Source organism: Ictalurus punctatus, chromosome 10 (genome assembly GCF_001660625.3).
Source record: "Ictalurus punctatus breed USDA103 chromosome 10, Coco_2.0, whole genome shotgun sequence".
NCBI lineage: Eukaryota > Metazoa > Chordata > Actinopteri > Siluriformes > Ictaluridae > Ictalurus > Ictalurus punctatus.
Genome location: NC_030425.2, coordinates 5,477,396 through 5,495,235, shown reverse-complemented (window position 1 = coordinate 5,495,235; position 17,840 = coordinate 5,477,396). Strand labels below are relative to the sequence as shown.

General features: G+C 39.4%; 1 protein-coding gene across 3 annotated transcripts; it reads left to right on the top strand.

Moving 5' to 3' along the window:
* The first annotated feature begins 1,464 nt into the window (after positions 1 to 1,464).
* mknk1 (MAPK interacting serine/threonine kinase 1) lies at positions 1,465 to 17,192 on the top strand. 3 transcript variants are annotated; one of them, XM_017477714.3, is made up of 14 exons: positions 1,465 to 1,563; positions 4,798 to 4,860; positions 6,555 to 6,642; positions 6,759 to 6,860; positions 7,055 to 7,152; positions 7,300 to 7,379; positions 7,496 to 7,569; positions 7,691 to 7,795; positions 10,008 to 10,063; positions 12,163 to 12,258; positions 12,353 to 12,547; positions 15,005 to 15,169; positions 15,309 to 15,352; positions 16,027 to 17,192. In XM_017477714.3, the coding sequence occupies exons 2-14, from the start codon at positions 4,807 to 4,809 to the stop codon at positions 16,244 to 16,246; spliced, it is 1,377 nt and encodes a 458-aa protein (XP_017333203.1). In that variant the 5' UTR covers positions 1,465 to 1,563; positions 4,798 to 4,806; the 3' UTR covers positions 16,247 to 17,192. The 3 variants fall into 3 exon arrangements, with proteins under 3 accessions (XP_017333203.1, XP_017333201.1, XP_017333202.1); XM_017477712.3 differs by having other exon boundaries at positions 6,756 to 6,860; XM_017477713.2 differs by having other exon boundaries at positions 1,518 to 1,563; positions 4,766 to 4,860; positions 6,756 to 6,860.
* The last annotated feature ends 648 nt before the right edge of the window (positions 17,193 to 17,840 follow it).

Here is a 17,840-nt window from a genome sequence, read left to right as displayed (position 1 = left end):
CAACAATATCTCAGAAAAGTGTATCGCATAATCATTTATCACACTATCGATATTATATCGATATAATGCCCAGCCCTACCTCACAGGTAAAACAAGAGATAAAATACTCTAATGGCTGCCAGTGGGGTTGTATGCCGTGTATGGGGCGTTGTGGCAGCAGTAGCATTGTGGCAGTAGTAATTATGCTAATGAGCCATAATAGTTTACATAATTAGGCAGCAGTGATAATAAATATCACATGACTGGAAAATAGTTACTGTCTATTACTGTTTTAATATACACTGCCGCTCAAAAGTTTGTGGGCACTTGTTTCTCATGATCTTAAAAACCTTTAATACTGTTTAAAAAGCATCTCAGGGAAATTCCTCAAGAAATCTGTTGAGAAAATGCCAAGAATACATTTCTGGAAATTCTAGGTGAAAAGGGTGTCTACTTTGAAGATGAACCTGTGATTGCAACTGCACACTCATACATCAAACCTGACCTGGTGATGGAGGAACGCTAAAGTTGACGGTATTGGATGGTATTCGGTGGTGGCTTGACACCGTATGATGGAGACATGGAACCTTAAGGTTGAGAAATATGGGTCTTTAAGTAACATCGAAGCCATAAAAAGATGGAGAGAGACAGAGAAGGAGATAATACAACTCCCGTTGATCTTTTCAAACAGAGGCCTTTTGTATGAGCCCTCAGGGGCCGGTCTTCGTCGAATGGGGTTAACTGAGAGGGATCTGAGTTACCTTTGCCTGTCAGTAATAAATGGGTCAATCCATTGCTACGATTGTTACATGATAGGGACGAGATGAGTATTATATAAAAGAAAAAAAGAAAAAAAAATTATCCAAGTCTGTCAGAGAGAAGGATCTATTGCCTTTATGATCCGCCAAAAGCGGTGATACCTGATGTTTGCATAGCCATTAGTGCCCGGTTGGGTGCCTCAGGAAGAGAATATCAACCTGATTTTTTTTTTTATCACAACATAATTCCCATAGTTCCATTTGTGTTATGGCAAAATAATAAAAATTAAGAATGTGTGCCTAAACTTTTGTAGTGTATGTAGCGTATACTTGTATTGTTTTGTTTGTTTGTTTGTTTTCCACTCTCTATTTCATCCACAGCCAAATGATGGCATCATGTAAAACAGCCATTTTGGATGACTTTTTTTTCTTTCTCAGTGTTATACAGGGTTTGAAATATGAAAAACACCTCCTCAAGAGCTCATAAACTGGTAACATGTCCACAAACAGAACTGAGTCCACTTCACAGTCTGAGGTCATTTGCACCTACTTCCCTTTTCGGGTCCATGACTTAAAGTGGTTCATTTCAAAATAAATCGATCAATAAATCAACCAGTAAATAAAAGAACTGAGTCACTGGGTGAAACTTCCGCCCGTTTGCGTCATCACGCTCCTACCGCAATAGACCAATGGGAGGCAGGCTAAAAAACCGTGTGGTGGGCGTGGCCTGGCAGTGTTGTCTTTCCTCCTTGTCTTCCCTCCTCTCGCGCGCATACCGGAGAGACACAGCGAGGCGTAGATAGACATATTTGGGCGCAGTTTCCAGGTTTGAATGATGCTCTGTTTAATAGATTTTATCCTCTTTATTATACTCAGTATGTTAAATGTACATCCTTTTTAACTGCTCGATAGTTTTCCATTTGTTGCGTGTATTTTGTAACAGTATTTGCTAATAACTATCTGCAGCAGCCTGTGTTACATAAGCAGACATTCAGCTTTACATGAACTGTTTATTTTTCATTTAGCAATGAGAAATGACAGATAATCTTCACAGTTTAAAGGTATGGGGTGGTGTAGTTCATTATATTGCCCTGTTTTTATGTCCAAGTGAGACTGTAATGTTAGCTCCTTTGTAAGTAACAGGCGGCTGTTGTATTAGAAGATGCTGTGTTAGAATATAACAGTGCTGCTGATGTGTTTCTTTAGGAGAATAAATAACCAGGTATCCACGTGCGGTTCGGGTGTGTTTATAATGAAAGAGTTTACAGTATCATTACTAACACGGGTTTATTTTAGCTTCCAAGCCCCCGTGACAGAAAGATAACACTTGTGTGAACCCTGCCCTAATTCATTTACGTTGTATAATCACCAATGATGTGGCAGGAGTTTCCCTCGCCAAGGTAAATCAGCTGGGTGAAATGTTCAAGTATGCTCTTTAAGCAAGTAATGCTTCCTGGTCGCGAGCGCGTTATTAACTGCCAATCACCGCGGCCCTGAAGCCGGTTTATTCTGGTCAAGGCCAGAAAATGGAGGGAAGAGCATTTCAGACATTTTACTACAATATATACCCCCTAAATACCCCCTCCATAACTTTGCTAGAAATATCATTCAGTGGACTGACAAAGAAAACACATTCAAAGCTATTTAAGAAAAAAAAGAAAGTATTTCTAGTTGAATTATAAGTTGTTGTTATATTTACAGACTGGCCAAGCTTCATGCATATCCATGTTTTAAAAGGAATCCCGACTATGAAGACTTGTATGGTTTATTAGGTTAACGCTGACGTCCGCTATACAAAAACACTCCAGACGTCGGTTTTAAAAAATAAAATAAAAATCCTTGCACTCGTAGGTCGCCATTGCTGTTTACGTCGCAATACGTTCTGGGTAGTGACGTCAAATGGTTGCACCCATCTTGACTCTCCAGCGTACTTACAGTGGTTTAAACATGCCTCCAGCCTTTTGTATTTGAACCCCGAGCGTAACATAAGCGAGGAGGCTAATATAGAAGAAATGGCACAAAATGCACATCTAAATGAAGACGAGCAGAGAGGTGAGGAGGCGAGAGCAGGGCAAAATCCATGGTGTCTGTGTAGCAACTGCACGTCTATGCCAACCCGAGAGTGTTTGTTGTTCAAGGTAAGAATAGGGACTATCGTTTTATGATTAAACGTATTCTAATATCAATCGTTTTTAGAGATTATCAGCCATCTCGCCGTCGTATACGTTATCCTGTTAAAATGCCACCATCGTCATTTTACGAGCAAATCTATGCTATCTACACAGCTGCTGTGTGTATGAAGGTACTTGTATCTTTGGAAAGCTAAGATTCTTGTGATTCGATTGATCTATACCGTTTTGAGATACAATCTCAACAGCAGCTACAATCAATGCCTCTGTCAGACCACCGACATACAAACAAACATTTACGAAACTGAGGCAACTCACCTACGAAGCCTCATAATAGTCCACTGATCCATAACATCCTGACAAAAACAGTCTTGTTACACTGGCAACGGTTCAATCAATCCAATTATGTAAAAATATTTAGTCCACATTTAAAAAGCGACCAAACCCATGCATGTACTCCAAATGATTCAAGAACAGCTTTAATTTCACATTGGGTATGCCTTGGATAGGCGTCTTAAGCTAATTTTACAGGAGCTTTACGTTATGAGAATACACAGAAAAAGGCGCTAACAACATGCTTATGGGTTCGATTATATTTTCAGATATCCCCTGTATCACAGCACATAAGAACTAGAAAACTACAGCCAAAAGCAGCACTGTGGCACTGCGTTGCGCATGTCACGTAATGGTATCCTCCGTACGTTAAAATGTGTGTTAAATATTAAGGACTTTTAAAGTAATTAACCTATTTCATGTGTTTCTAACAGCGTATTTTAGTAGGAGAGGGCAATTACTGCATGTTAAGGCCAACAAGTCGTCATAGTCGGGATTCCTTTTAACATTGGAGTACGCTGTTCATCGACATGTGGACGTGTGGTGACTGGCCGTTTGGGTCCAATTGGTCCGTTACGGCTTTTGAGTTCGTTCATTTGAAACAAACTCTGTCGATGTACCAAAAAGTATGGCCAAAAGTAATAGGACACCCGACCGCCACACCAATATGAGCTTGTTGGACATCCCATTTCAAAGCCATGGGCATTAATATGGACTTTCGTTATTAATATAATTTTCGCCATATAATGTATGTTTGACTTCGCTATATTAGACAAGTAGGAACGCCCCTGAAATTTCCTAAACATATATACCTAAAAAAATTCTGCTGTAATCATAAAACCCTGATGCTGGTACTGACCATCCTTTCGACACACTCGCTACTATTTGACTGTATAGTATGCTGTTGTGTAAAGATTAGTGATTTATAATCCCGTTGTCCGGTGTCACCCGGAAGAGGATCGATTCCCTTTTGAGTGTAGTTCCTCTTAAGGTTTCTACCTATTGTTGTCTCAGGGAGTTTTTCCTTGCCAGTATCAGTTCTGACTTGCTCATTATGACTCTAAATATATACCTGGATTTCTATAAAGCAGCTTTGTGACAGTGTCTACAGTGTATGTAAAAACTTTTCTCGTGTCTGCCGCTTGACTGAAAGATACGGGGCAGCTTTATTTTCCCATTAAGCGTCTGGTGCTTACCATTTAAACCTCATCTGGATGCACACTACAGTTTCTACCTTAGACAAGAGATTTGTTAAAGTATGACGATCATTTCAATGACTTAAGGCGACTGAATGATGAAACGTTTCTTACATAGACCGATGCAGATCAATCCGCGAATGCGTGTACTTTCTGCTATATTAAATAGGCGAGCAGATTAAAAACGACAACCGGTTAATTATTTAGCGTTTATGGTTTTCCGATGCACTGCATCGTTCAGTGCTCCATGCTTGCGAGTACCTATTTGTTGAGGCTTGTGCTGTCTTTTACAGAACCACAGTTGCATATATAACTAATACTGTACGCTAATTGAAACTGTGCATGAATTTTCCTGTTCTAATTAATACAGTGATGTGAGGAAGCCACTATTTTTCCTTCCAGTTCGCAGACATGGTGAGGAAGAGCGAGCGCTCGGATCTGCAGACGCTTCACTGCACGCGCCAGGTGATTTGACAGCACTGCAGTGACAAAAAAAACAAACAAACCATGATGCAGCTCTTTGTAAATTTAAATGCCTCAATGTTGCTTTACCAGAGTCCTCTAAGTCAAATGCTGTTCTTCTTTAAGAAATATTTAAAACGCAGTACAACTCAAAAAGCATATCCTGCAATTGGAAATTATCGAGAGCCCTTCACTTGCTCAATCTGTGCCTCTAAAATTGACAAAATGAATGTTATTTTATTAATCTCATTGCTCCATAATGTGAAAGCATTAAAAGTTGATCAGACAGCTGGGAAACTGAAATACCACATCTGCGTTAGTATTCGGACCCCTTGCTATTACACTTGAGCTGAGCTCAGTCTGATCCCATTTACAGTGATTTATCCTTGAAATATTCCAGTTTGTAATTTAAGTGCAATTACAAAACTTTGTGCACTTTTTTTTTTTATGGATGTTGAGCCAAATTTCTCTCAGAAATCTCATAGAATCCATTTTGGAGTAAGGCTGTAATGTAAAAAAAAAAAAATAAGGGAAAAATATTAAGGGTCAGTCTGAATGCTTTCTTCATGCACCTTATGGGTGAATATGTACTGTATGATCGCTATAATTTAGTCTTTTTTTATTTGGTTATTCGGGCCTCCCTGACAGTGAGAAGTTTCATAATGTCGAGAGTGATCTTATATTTAATGATTTAGATACGGTCATGATTTCAGTTATATACTTGTTCCATTTCTGAGAAGAGGTCCGGTTTAAAGTTATTTATAGATGCTATTTATACTCCTATTGATTGCTGAAGCGTCACGACTGTTTTCAGTTGGCCATAATTATTATTATTATTATTATTATTTTTGGATGTAGTAAGATACGTTCCAGTCATTCTAGGTCGCAGTTTGGGTTTCCTGTAAATGTCATTCACCCTGTGTCCTCTTTTCACTTACCTGGCAAGCTGCCTTTGTGGACACGCACATAAAGGAGACTCTGTAATTACACAACCCTCTCTCTATATTTATCCCCAAGTCAGAACGATGCCAAACTCTCATCTGGAACATAAGAGATTGGTCAGGACTGTCACAACATTCAGTGGTAAACAACCGCAGGGGTGGACAATCACAAAGTCATTAACTTGCCCACCAGGCAAGTGAAGGTTTCCGTGTGGTTGCCCAGTCTCATGCTTTGGTTGCCTAGAAATCTAACGTAACCCCAAAGTATGACGCTGTGTAACCATAGTCCTTTTATTCTACTGAGTAGAAGAAAACTAGTGACACGTGAAAGTCGGCCGTTGCATCATCATGAAATCTATTAACCAAATGGAGCATACTGGGTTTAAACGAATATGAAAAAGAACTCTTTGCAAAAGTTAATCAAGGGTTTTTGTGTCTGGTTGTGCCTGCGTATAATGTAATGCATTTATATTTGTAGATTTTGTTTAGTAGATGTTATATCTTAATATATGTCCAGTATTTGTCAGTGGAGCTGCCATAAGAGTTTCAATGCCCAGTTTTCCATGCGTCATCTGTGCAAATGACAAAAGTCTTTGACTATAATTACTGGGAAGGTTAGTACCCTGATGATAACTGCCAAAAGATGTGTTGTGCAATACAAACCAGACCATAGCTGGCTCCTAGTTCAATTGGAACATTACTGTCGTTATTGCAAGGCTTTTCACTCTGATTTATGTGTGATTTTCTGTTTCTCAGGTGACCAGTAACTCTTTGGTGTCTGGACCATCAGCTAGTGATGTGGCGCCTCCTGCTCCTTCCTGCTGTGCTGCCCAGAACCCTTCAGGTACAGGGATCCAAATTCACTTCAATTTCCAAGATTAGGCTCAGTTGTATAAACAGCGAACGACAAAGAAATGCCAGCACATCTGTGTTTTAACTGCATTCTTCGGGCTTTAGTAGTGACGGAGAGCAGTCAGCCAGTGGACATTAATGACTCAGGCATGCGAAGGAAGAAGAAACGCAGGACTCGGGCAGTAGACAGCTCCATGGGAACATTCAAAGGTAATTCCTCTTAACCAGAGGAGAAATCGAGACCATCCGTTTTGAATTTGCCACCATGTTACCTTCATTTACTACCATCAGAGAATCTATTAGACCAGATAGCATGGAAGAATTACTCTTGTTATTTTAAAAATGTTGTATTGTATATTTTGTATCAGATCGGGAGGTTAAACTGAATGATTCCTGTATTGCAGATCTGTACAGGCTGACTGACGAGGTGCTGGGGCAGGGGGCTTACGCTAAAGTTCAAGGATGTGTGAGCCTGCAAAATGGCAAGGAGTACGCTGTAAAGGTGAGAGGTCACATAACACATAATTAAAAAAACATCCATGTTTAATGCTTGAGATGAACTGATGTGCCATGTCATAGACACATAATAATAATAGTAATAATAATAATAATAATAATAATAAAATACTGTTACTGTGTATGAACTCAGATTATTGAGAAGATTGCCGGCCACAGTCGGAGCAGGGTATTTAGAGAGGTGGAGACATTATATCAATGCCAAGGGAATAAGTAAGCATTTAACTATTATCCTATGTTCCTCGCAGTTATAGCTAATCTACTAAACATTTCAGGGTTGTGTTAAGGAACTGACACGCTTGGTAAAGCCTCTTTGTATTTCACAACAGGAACATTCTCGAGCTCATTGAGTTTTTTGAGGATGACAGCTGCTTTTATTTGGTGTTTGAGAAGCTCTGTGGAGGTACAGATCTCTAATCCAGACTACAACCAGATCAATTTTAAAACCTGCTGAAAGAACTGATTCAGTAATCATTACTCGTTTTATATTTCTCCTTTCCATCTGTACCTGCTTGCCTTTTTAGGCTCCATTCTAACACACATCCAAAGGAGGAAGCACTTTGATGAAAGGGAAGCCAGTCGCGTTGTGAAGGATATTGCTCAAGCTCTGCACTTCTTACACACTAAAGGTAGCGTTTCCTCATTTGGCTGACTTCAATAATAACGAACCTGTACTGAAACCATATACTGTACACTGGGGCTGTGAGATTCCTCTAAAACTGAGTTTGGTTGTAATAATTGAGAAAATGTAGTATTCAAATAAGTGGAATATTCATTAAACCTGTAAATTCGGATGGTCTAAAATCGGCTAAAATTAGCAGTGCACTACACTATGGCTGCGTCCAAAATCACGTACTGTGACAGTACCTACGGCCATTGAAACAGTACATACAGTGGGGCAAATAAGTATTGGACGCGTCAACAATTTTCTCAGTAAATATATTACCAATGAGGATATTCACATGAAATTTTCACCAGACTTTGGTATTAACTCAAGAAATCCGGAAATATAAAGAATTCACAACAAATAAAGTTGTGTAGTAAAGAGGAATGACGCAATGTTTTTAGGGTGATGTGCAGTGCCATTTCCTTCTCCAAACATTGAGTGCAAACACTCAATAGAGTGGAGCGCGTTGCCTATTGTTTTCTCTGTGACGATGGCACCTGCTGCCTCCAAGTGTTTCTGGCGCACTTTCCGAGTGGTCCTTGGCTCTTGGGCTACTCTTCTGAATGTTCTTCTGACTTCCTGGTCAGAAATCTTGCGAGGAGCTCCTGCGCGTGGCCGGTTGATGACGGAGTGATGTTGCTTCCACTTGCGGATAATGACCCTAATGGTGCTTACTTGAGGATTCAGAAGTTTTGAAATATGCCTGTATCTGATTCCATCGATATGTTTCTCAACGATAAGGTTGTGAAGGTCTTGGGAGAGCTCTTTGCTTTTACCCATCATGAGATGGTTCTTGTGTGACACCTTTTGATTGTGTGATTTCTTGAGTTAATACCAAGGTCTTGTGAAAATTTCATGTGACTAGCCTCATTGGAAATATATTTTCTGAAAAAAATATACTTACGCGTTCAATACTTATTTCCCCCACTGTACTAATCAGTATATGTGTGTAGTATGAATACAATCCCGGACATACTACATCCGCCAGGTTGGCATTGTCATGTGACCTTTAACGTCATCATAAACACACAAATCTTAAAGGGACCGCCAGGTTAAAGCAACCCCACTAACGGCAAAATGCACATCAGGAAAGTTAGCTGAATTAGCAGTTTAATGTGGGCGGGGTTAACAGGCTATGGTAAATTCGTTAACGTTAGCTTGGCCGCCTAAGGCATGATGGAGAGCACAAAAAAGGTTTCAAATGCTGTGACAACCATTTTCTTGTTTAAACCTTCAACGAGTTAACAATTTATTCAGGTACTGTTGAACAAGTCCTGTTCAACCAAGGGTTAATACGTAAAAAGAGACGTCACGCTGTCTTCCCATTGCATTATGGGATTTTTGACTCACGTAGTGTCCATCGGCCGTGCACTGCAAAATCTCGCCGGAAGCAGTATGACATAAGGGTATTTCTCGCCTGCTGAGAATTCGGACATACTACCCCTCTGGCGTACTTCTTCTCACCCACTGTGTAGTAGGGTAGTACGCCATTTCGGACGCAGCCTACGTGTCTTTATTGTGTAAACCATGAAAAGTGAAAATCGAACCGAGTTTTCTTATAAGCAAACAAAATGTTTTAGTGTTTTAAATATGTTTAATAATTTATTTATTTTTATCCACAATTATGATTTTTTTTTTCTTTTTCTTTTTTTTGGTTGCTGATATTTATCTACATTGTACGCTTCTCATGATAGCAGGGATATAACAAAGTTAGCTAAATCCCAAATGGATTATTACAGAATATACTTATTTCAATAATATAGTACCTATCTAATGCACTATTTTTGAGATTTCGCCCCAGAAATGGTGTGACTCACTCAATATCACTTTTAGGATGCACACTTTTGTTCATATATATTGTTGTTCTATTTAATTGATACAAGTTTGAAAAAGTCAAAAAATAAATAAAAATACAATAAATGCTCCTTTCCCCTACAAATAACACAGGGCTCATTTGGTCAAAAATAATTATGAAAGGTTTAGGGTTGTGTTAGGTATGTAAAAGTAGAGCAAAGGCTTATAATTGGTAAGATATATATATATATATATATATATATATATATATATATATATATATATATATATATATATATATATATATATATATTCGCCTTTTAACTACATGAAAATTCAGAGTTCTAATATTATGAATCTTACTCTGTTCTGTCTTATAGGAATTGCTCACCGGGATCTGAAACCTGAAAATATCCTGTGCGAATATGTTGACACGGTATTTAATTTTCCTACTGGTTCCTCACACTAGTAATGGATGTTTTGATGTACAACCCCAATTCTGAAAAAGTTGGGACAGTGTGGAAAATACTAATAAAAACTAAGAGGAGTGATTTGTAAATGTATTTTGACTTGTATTTAAACAAAAAACGTATAAAGATGAGGTATTTGATGTTTTTATCTAATCAACTGTTTTTTTTTTTTTTGTTTTGTTTTTTTTTTTTTTTTTTTTTGAAGATAAACGTTTATTTTGCGATTGATGCATGCAACAGGTTCCAAAAAAGTATGGACGGGGCAATTTAGGACCAATAGCGATGTGACGAGTTGAAATAAGAAGGTGATGTGAAAGAGGTGAGGCAGTCGTCTAATCGTAGTATATAAGGAGCCTCCAAAAAAGGCCTAGTCCTTCAAGAGCAAGGATGGGTTGAGACTCGCCAATCTGCCAACAGATGCATCAGGGAATAATCCAACACTTTGAGAACGACATTCCCCAAAGACAAATCGGTAGGATTTTAGTCATTTCACCTTCTACAGTGCACAATATCATTAAAGATTCAAGGAATCCGGTCAAATCTCTGTGCGTAAAGGGCAAGGCTGAAAACCACTTCTGAATGCGCGTGATCTCCGATCCCTCAGACGTCACTGTCTTTAAAAACCGTCATGAATCTATAATGGATATCCTGACATGGGCTCGGGAATACTTTGGTAAACCTGTTAGTCAGCACCATTCGCCGCTGCATCTACAGATGCAAGTTAAGGCTTTACTGTGCAGAGCAGAATCCGTACATCAACACTGTCCAGGAGCTCCGCCCACTTCTCTGGGCTCGGTCTCATCTGAGATGGACAGTAGCACAGTGGAATCGTGTTTTTTGGTCCGATGAGTCGACATTTCAAATAGTTTTTGGATAAAACAGCCGTCGTGTTCTCCGGGCCAAAGAGGAAAAAAACCATCCGAGCTGTTATCAGCGTCAGGTCCAAAGGCCATCGTCTGTCATGGTATGGGTAACTTGGACATCTGTGAGGACATGATTAATGCAGAAAGATACGTGCACAATTTGGAGCAACATATGCTGCCATCCAGAGCAGGACAACGCCAAACCACGTTCTGCCCGGATTACAAGCGCATGGTTGCGTAAGCAGAGAGTGCGGGTGTTAGCATGGCCTGCTGCAGTCCTGACCTGTCTCCCATTGAGAATGTGTGGCGCATTATGAAGCGCAAAATAAGGCAACGAAGGCCCTGTACAGTTGCACAGCTGAAGAAATGCATAATGGATGAATGGGGGACAATTCCGCATGCTAAACTTAACCGACTGGTGTCTTCACTTAGTGTGCGCTTAATAAGTGTTATTAAAGAAAAGGTGATGTTACACAGGGGTAAACAGTCGAAAGTCCCAATGGGACCATCCCATTGTAGTGTGTTGCAGTCATCAGATTTGAATTGAGTGTATGTTTTCAAAAATATATTAAATTCACAAAGTAAAACATCAAATAATGTGTTAAAAATGTGTTTTCAATATAGCACAGAGTGAACTGAATTTTCAAATGACTCTTTTTGTTTGTTTTTTGCATTTCCCAACTTTTTAGGAATTGGGGTTGTAATTGATACCAAGAAAGAAAAAGAAAAAACCCCAAACTGTTAACATTTGTATTTACAGTGTAAAATATAGAGGGGTTCTTGCTAAGAGACTAATCTTACCCTGCATATGAGTCACCGGAAGAGCTTTCGCACCTTTGTATTTAAATGTTTTTAACATATCGCACTAATACCAGCGCGTCGTAGTCACTGATTGTTTGCTTTTGACGGCAATAACAATAATAACGAACCCTCTTTCAACTTTTACACTTTTTAAATTTGTCACCCAATTCAATATTTTGAGAATTTTGTTTTCTGTAGATTCCTTACTTACAATTCCAGTTAAATCATTTTCACTTCCAGGTAGTAACAATATTTGGGAAAGTACAGGGGTGGGGTTGGGTGGGGTGACTGCCTCCCCAAGCTAATATTTTCATCATGACCGGTTTAAAAACATCAGTATTTCTATTGTACTCAAGGACATATTGTGTCAGTAATATCTGTACATGTGTTTGTGTTTGCAGGTGTCTCCTGTGAAGATCTGTGATTTTGACTTGGGAAGTGGTGTGAAGTTGAACAGTGCCTGTACCCCCATAACTACACCTGAGCTTACTACACCGGTAAACACACATTTTAAAAACGTCCTTTAACACGAAAGTGATGAAAGTCATTTAAATTCTGCATTTCAAACATGACCGTGTTTGTTCGCTTTAGTGCGGTTCAGCTGAGTACATGGCTCCAGAGGTGGTGGAAGTATTTACAGATGAAGCATCATTCTACGATAAGCGCTGTGATCTTTGGAGCCTAGGGGTGATCCTGTACATCCTGCTTTGTGGGAGTCCACCTTTTACTGGCCACTGTGGAGCTAACTGTGGCTGGGAACAAGGTGAAACCTGCCGTGCCTGCCAGGTAAGAGCCAGTATGTAAGTGTATCTACACACAACATTAATCATATAACTACATGCATATGCCAATAAGTAGAGATGGACCAATAGTGGATTTTACCGATAGCTAAGCTGGGTGGTACCTGCCGATAACCGATTAAAGTTTTCAAAATTGATACTGAATGAAAACATCACACTCAAAGTAAAATATTGCTGAAATTTATTGCAAAAATAAACAGCACTGACTGCACCATGAAAATACTGCACATTAAATAAATATGAAATATATATATATATATATATTAACTATTAACAAATATTAAAGTAAATAAGATATACATCCACAATGAACCAAAAAGTAACACTCCAAATAACAAATAAAAAATAGTGACATTTCAAAATGAATGAAAACACTTCAAATAACACAACATAACTTGTTGGTGATAGTTTTTATTTCGCCTCTAGAGGCCGCTCTCGTACTGTGTAAAGACAGCGGACCCTTCTTAGCCGCTCCCCCAACTGACCCAACAGCAGCTCATTTGCGTTTAAAGAGACGCACACGAAAACAGCGTTTTTGCTTCCACCCAACAGGGGCATTTACAGCATGGTATAATAAATAAACGATCCATGGGGTATTTTGAGCTGAAACTTCAGACACGTTCTGGGGACACCCGAGACTTATATTGCATCTTGTTTAAAAAATGGGGGGGGGGGGGGGGTCATAATAGGTCTCCTTTAAATTCTGCACATTGGCACTCCTTTTTGGTCAAAAAATGTGGTCAGTGTCCTGATGAGACAGATGCATGTGTAGTTTTAAGTTATATTTTGTGCATAAATTAAGACATTTCAGCTGTTTTATAGTCAAATAAGGAAAAGAAAGCACCTGCAGGGATGAACATGACAACGAGGCTAGCCACCTTGAGAAAATCCGCAATCCATCGTACTAGAATAACGTTACCACAATGGTGAAAGACCAAGTAGACTTTTGTTCTTGAAACTAATGTTTTTCGCCTGTATCACTGTATAATTATAATTACATATAATCCAATAGACCTCATACTCTGGATATAAGATAAACTGGGAGAATGATCTTCCTCCAAATGAACTGGCTATAAGGATTTCTTTGTCTGAACTCATACCCTTGCAACGGCATTTGTCAGAATTTGTAGGTTTATGGGTGAATGTATTACTCTTCGCTTCTCACAGCTCTGCTACAAAAATGCCATATATCAAGCGCAAGAATAATCTGCAGTCAGATCGGTAGGGCTGGTCATCTTTTAAAGCGGTCACTACAAGGTAGAATATAGCAGTAATTAAAATGAATGTTCGGAGCCATCTTTGTTGTTGTTGCTTCCTATTTCTTCCCTAAAATATGACTTCAGGGAACGTCAAGACAATAATCTCTCAATTTAATTGGAACGATAAGAATCCATGCATCTTAATTTTAAGATATCTTAAGTAAAAGGTGGATAAATCGTTGGAAATTGTGCGAGCATGAAACCTTCCAACGTCACACTGTGGGTGTATGATGATAATCTAATCATTATGATGACGACACTGTGTTGAACTGCGTACACTCAGCTGTTCTAGGTAGCGAACAGAGCATACTATATTGGATATCGCAACCGTAGGCTTAACCACACCTCTTAATAATGTACGTATTTCAACTCGAGCCCTTTTTACAAGCACACCGCTCTGTCCCATGTTACCTCCTGCGGCATTGAGCTCGAATATACTGATAACGCACAAAGCTGGAATCTCGGGCCTTGTTTTTGCATCATGCTCACATCAATAGAGCCTGTAGTACTTAAATACTTTTAAATATTAAGGAGTGTATAATTTTACACTGCTACGGAGCTACAGGAGTTTGTTTAAGCTTTGATACTTGATAGCGCAATGATGCGTTTCTTAGGTGACCCAAGATTAATGTAAATATCTACCATCTTCAAGAATCAAGCGGAGAAACACACTCCGATTGCTTTGTATTGAATACATGCTGTATGATCACTGCATAGAGTATGACATCACAGCGCACTGTATGTCTAGTAGTATTCCAGAGATTCAGAAAACCTGATGCCAGTTTGTGACTCGTGGAAATTACAACTAATAACTTTTAGGGTATGTACAGTGGGGGAAATGAGTATTGAACGCATCAACATTTTTTTTCAGTAAATGTATTTCCAATGAGGCTATGATCAGTATTAACTCAAGAAATTCAGACATATAAAAAAAAAATCACAACATTAAAGTTCATAAATAAAGTTATGTGTAATAAAGAGGAATGAGACGGGAAAAAAGTACTGAACACACTAACTGAAATGTATTTAATACTTAATGGAGAAGCCTTTGTTTGTAATGACGCTTCAACACACTTCCTGTATGAAGAAATTAATGTTCACACAGTAAAATTGATTGTGACGGTCATGTTGCCTTTATGCTTGTCCTTGTGGGACTGAAAGTGCTCGCGTGTCCCTGTGTGCAGAACAGCCTATTTGAGCGGATCCAAGAGGGGAAATACGAGTTTGGGGATCGGGACTGGTCTCACATCTCAGATGGAGCCAAAGACTTGATCTCCCGGCTGCTGGTGCGAGACGCCACACTGAGGCTGAGTGCGGCTCAGGTCTTACAACACCCTTGGGTCCAGGGGGTACGGCTGCTTCTCCTCCTTTTTCTCCATCTTACTTTTAAGACAAGACGACGCTTTGTTGATCCCGTGGGGATATTAGAGAAATGTATTTCTTACCATGGCGTTCATGTTTTAAACGTTTGTGCATTCTTCTTTACAGAACGCTCCTGAAAGAGGTCTTCCAACTCCACATGTCTTACAAAGGTATTCAGGTTCATTCTGGTTTGTAGGCTTGTTATGGATTAATGGGAAAATTTGTCATAAAGTAGGTCTCTGGTTTCCTATAGGGTGGGGTAATATATTATTTGCAAAAGAGCAGTTTGACAAAGCAGTCCATCCAGGAATTTTGTAATTTGTAGCAATTAACGCAAAATCAAGCGAACGCTGTACTATCTGGAGGAGCTTGCAATTTTTCCAAATTACTGCAGATTCGGGCCAAGACGCGTCATGTGATGTCATCACGATGCGCCGTGTGACATTGTCACAGCACACATTCGCCCTCTTTGATTCACGTGCGTAGAACATGAGTACAACAGAGAGGTCTAATTAACTAACAAACATCACTGCGGAAGACAATTTTGTGAAATTGCGGTTTTGCCAATTCAAATAATTTTCCACAAAAATCTCAGCAAGCTGCATCGCGAATTTTGGAAAAAAAGCTGCAGCACAATCGAGCGTTTTTGGCCGCAATAATAAAAAAAATTTTTTAAAGCTCCACGAAATCCTGTATGGACTGACAAATTACACATGGATTGTGAGAATCTCAGTGGTTCCAGATATGCTCCTAAATATAATCTGTCTGCTGTTTTGTCCAGATAGTGTCTGGACTTGCTTTCATTATTGTCTAGCTTGTAACTTGTCATCTGTCTTGCTTCCAGGAAGTGCAGCACTAAGGACCTGACCCAGTTTGCGGCGGAGGCTATAGCCTTTAACAGGCAGCTGTCGCAGCAGGATGAAGAGCAGGACGATGACAGCACCATCATGTGCTCCATGAGACTCTCGCCCCCTTCCAACTCCAGACTGGCGAGACGCAGAGCACAGGCTCACGCCCTCCGCAGCACCAGCCAATACCTGAACACTACTCAGGTTCCAGAGTGACTCGCACACCACCACGCGTAGCAAGTCGGACATTTTTGTGCCTGAGCTATGCTCTGTACCACTTATGATCACACAGCAGTGAACATCATGTTAAGACGTGTAAACACACGTTACACTTACAGTATTGTATACTATAACGGCATTAAGGGATTATGCTTTGCAGCAGAGCTACAAGAGGTACACTTTCTGAAATATGCATCCTTAGGTGGGTGTCCTAATCCCATCATGGACCACATATCCAATGTTTAGCATGCTAAAAGTATGAAGCTGTGAGAGATTTCTGAATATTTACATATTTATGGCTGATATTTTTTTTTCCCCCCTCCAAATTAAGGGTGCTTAAAAATAAGGTGGGAGCGTTTACTAACGGTTCACACCTTGCTTGTATTGTTTTTGTTTTTGTTGTTTGTTTTTTTTTTTTAAATCACCCTATCTTGTGTATTTGAGGAGATTATTCTACTTTATGCACTTGGCATTTTTTACATATTTGTAATTTTTGTGTGTGTGATTTTTGCAGTGAATGGTTTTGTGAAGGCATTTGAAATTTTATGCCATTTTTATTTAAATTTTTATAGAAAAACTGTTCAGAAGTGATCGATAGGCATCTAATTATATGCGTTATTGAATTCACAATATGTTTTTACCTCAGACCCAATTTGCACATTTTATCAGGCGTAGGGCTCTGCAATTTTACAGGTCATGCCAGCAGGTAGCGTGCACTTTGGCACTTTGTACAGTACTGGAAGACTAAAAGTGAAGTGTTATCCCCCCAGATCCACTCGTACTGTATGTCTATTATGTCATAGATTTTTCTCTCCCTCTCTCATCATTGTCAGCATGTGGTGTTCTACATCTGGCTCTTTCCCTGTTTTTATGTTACAATATATTATTTTTAATTTGTATTTTTACAAATATTCTGTAATACTGAATTAATTTCTTAATGAAAGGAATTCTCTTTGTCCTTATTCTAAAAATACTGTGCAGCAGGTAACATAACCGCCTCACAGCTCCAGGTTACTGGGTTTGATTCTGACCTCAGGTTACTCTCCGAGTTTCCTCAGGGTTCTCCGGTTTCCTCTGGCCGGTGTTCCTGCACATAGACATGGTTACATAAGTAACCTTCTGTTCTACGTCTTGTGTTTTGGACCATCATCTGCATGTCAAAACCGTCATGTAGATTTATAACAGGCTGATTCGTGCACCCTTCAGATGATGATGATGGACAGACGTGAGTGAAAACTGTCCACTCTCTTGAAAATACTTGTCCTTATGCACACCTCTGTCGCAAATACACTATAGCCGCGTTTCCACCGCAGGAACTTTCTCCAGGAACTAGGGACTTGTGGAGGTACTTGGTATGTTTCCATCACAGGGACCAGGGTCTAAATTAAGTTCCGGGTGAAATATTTCCTGATCAGAAAGTACCCTTTTCAGGAACTTTGCGGGGGGGTTTGGGTGCTGAACATGCCGATTGGTTGAGTGCATGTAGCATTTTATTTCAGCCACTGTCTGTTGTGGTGTGTCTAGATTCGAATCAACACAATGGAGTTTCTTAAAAAATACGACCTATGATGAGGTTCAGGACTTAAGTATT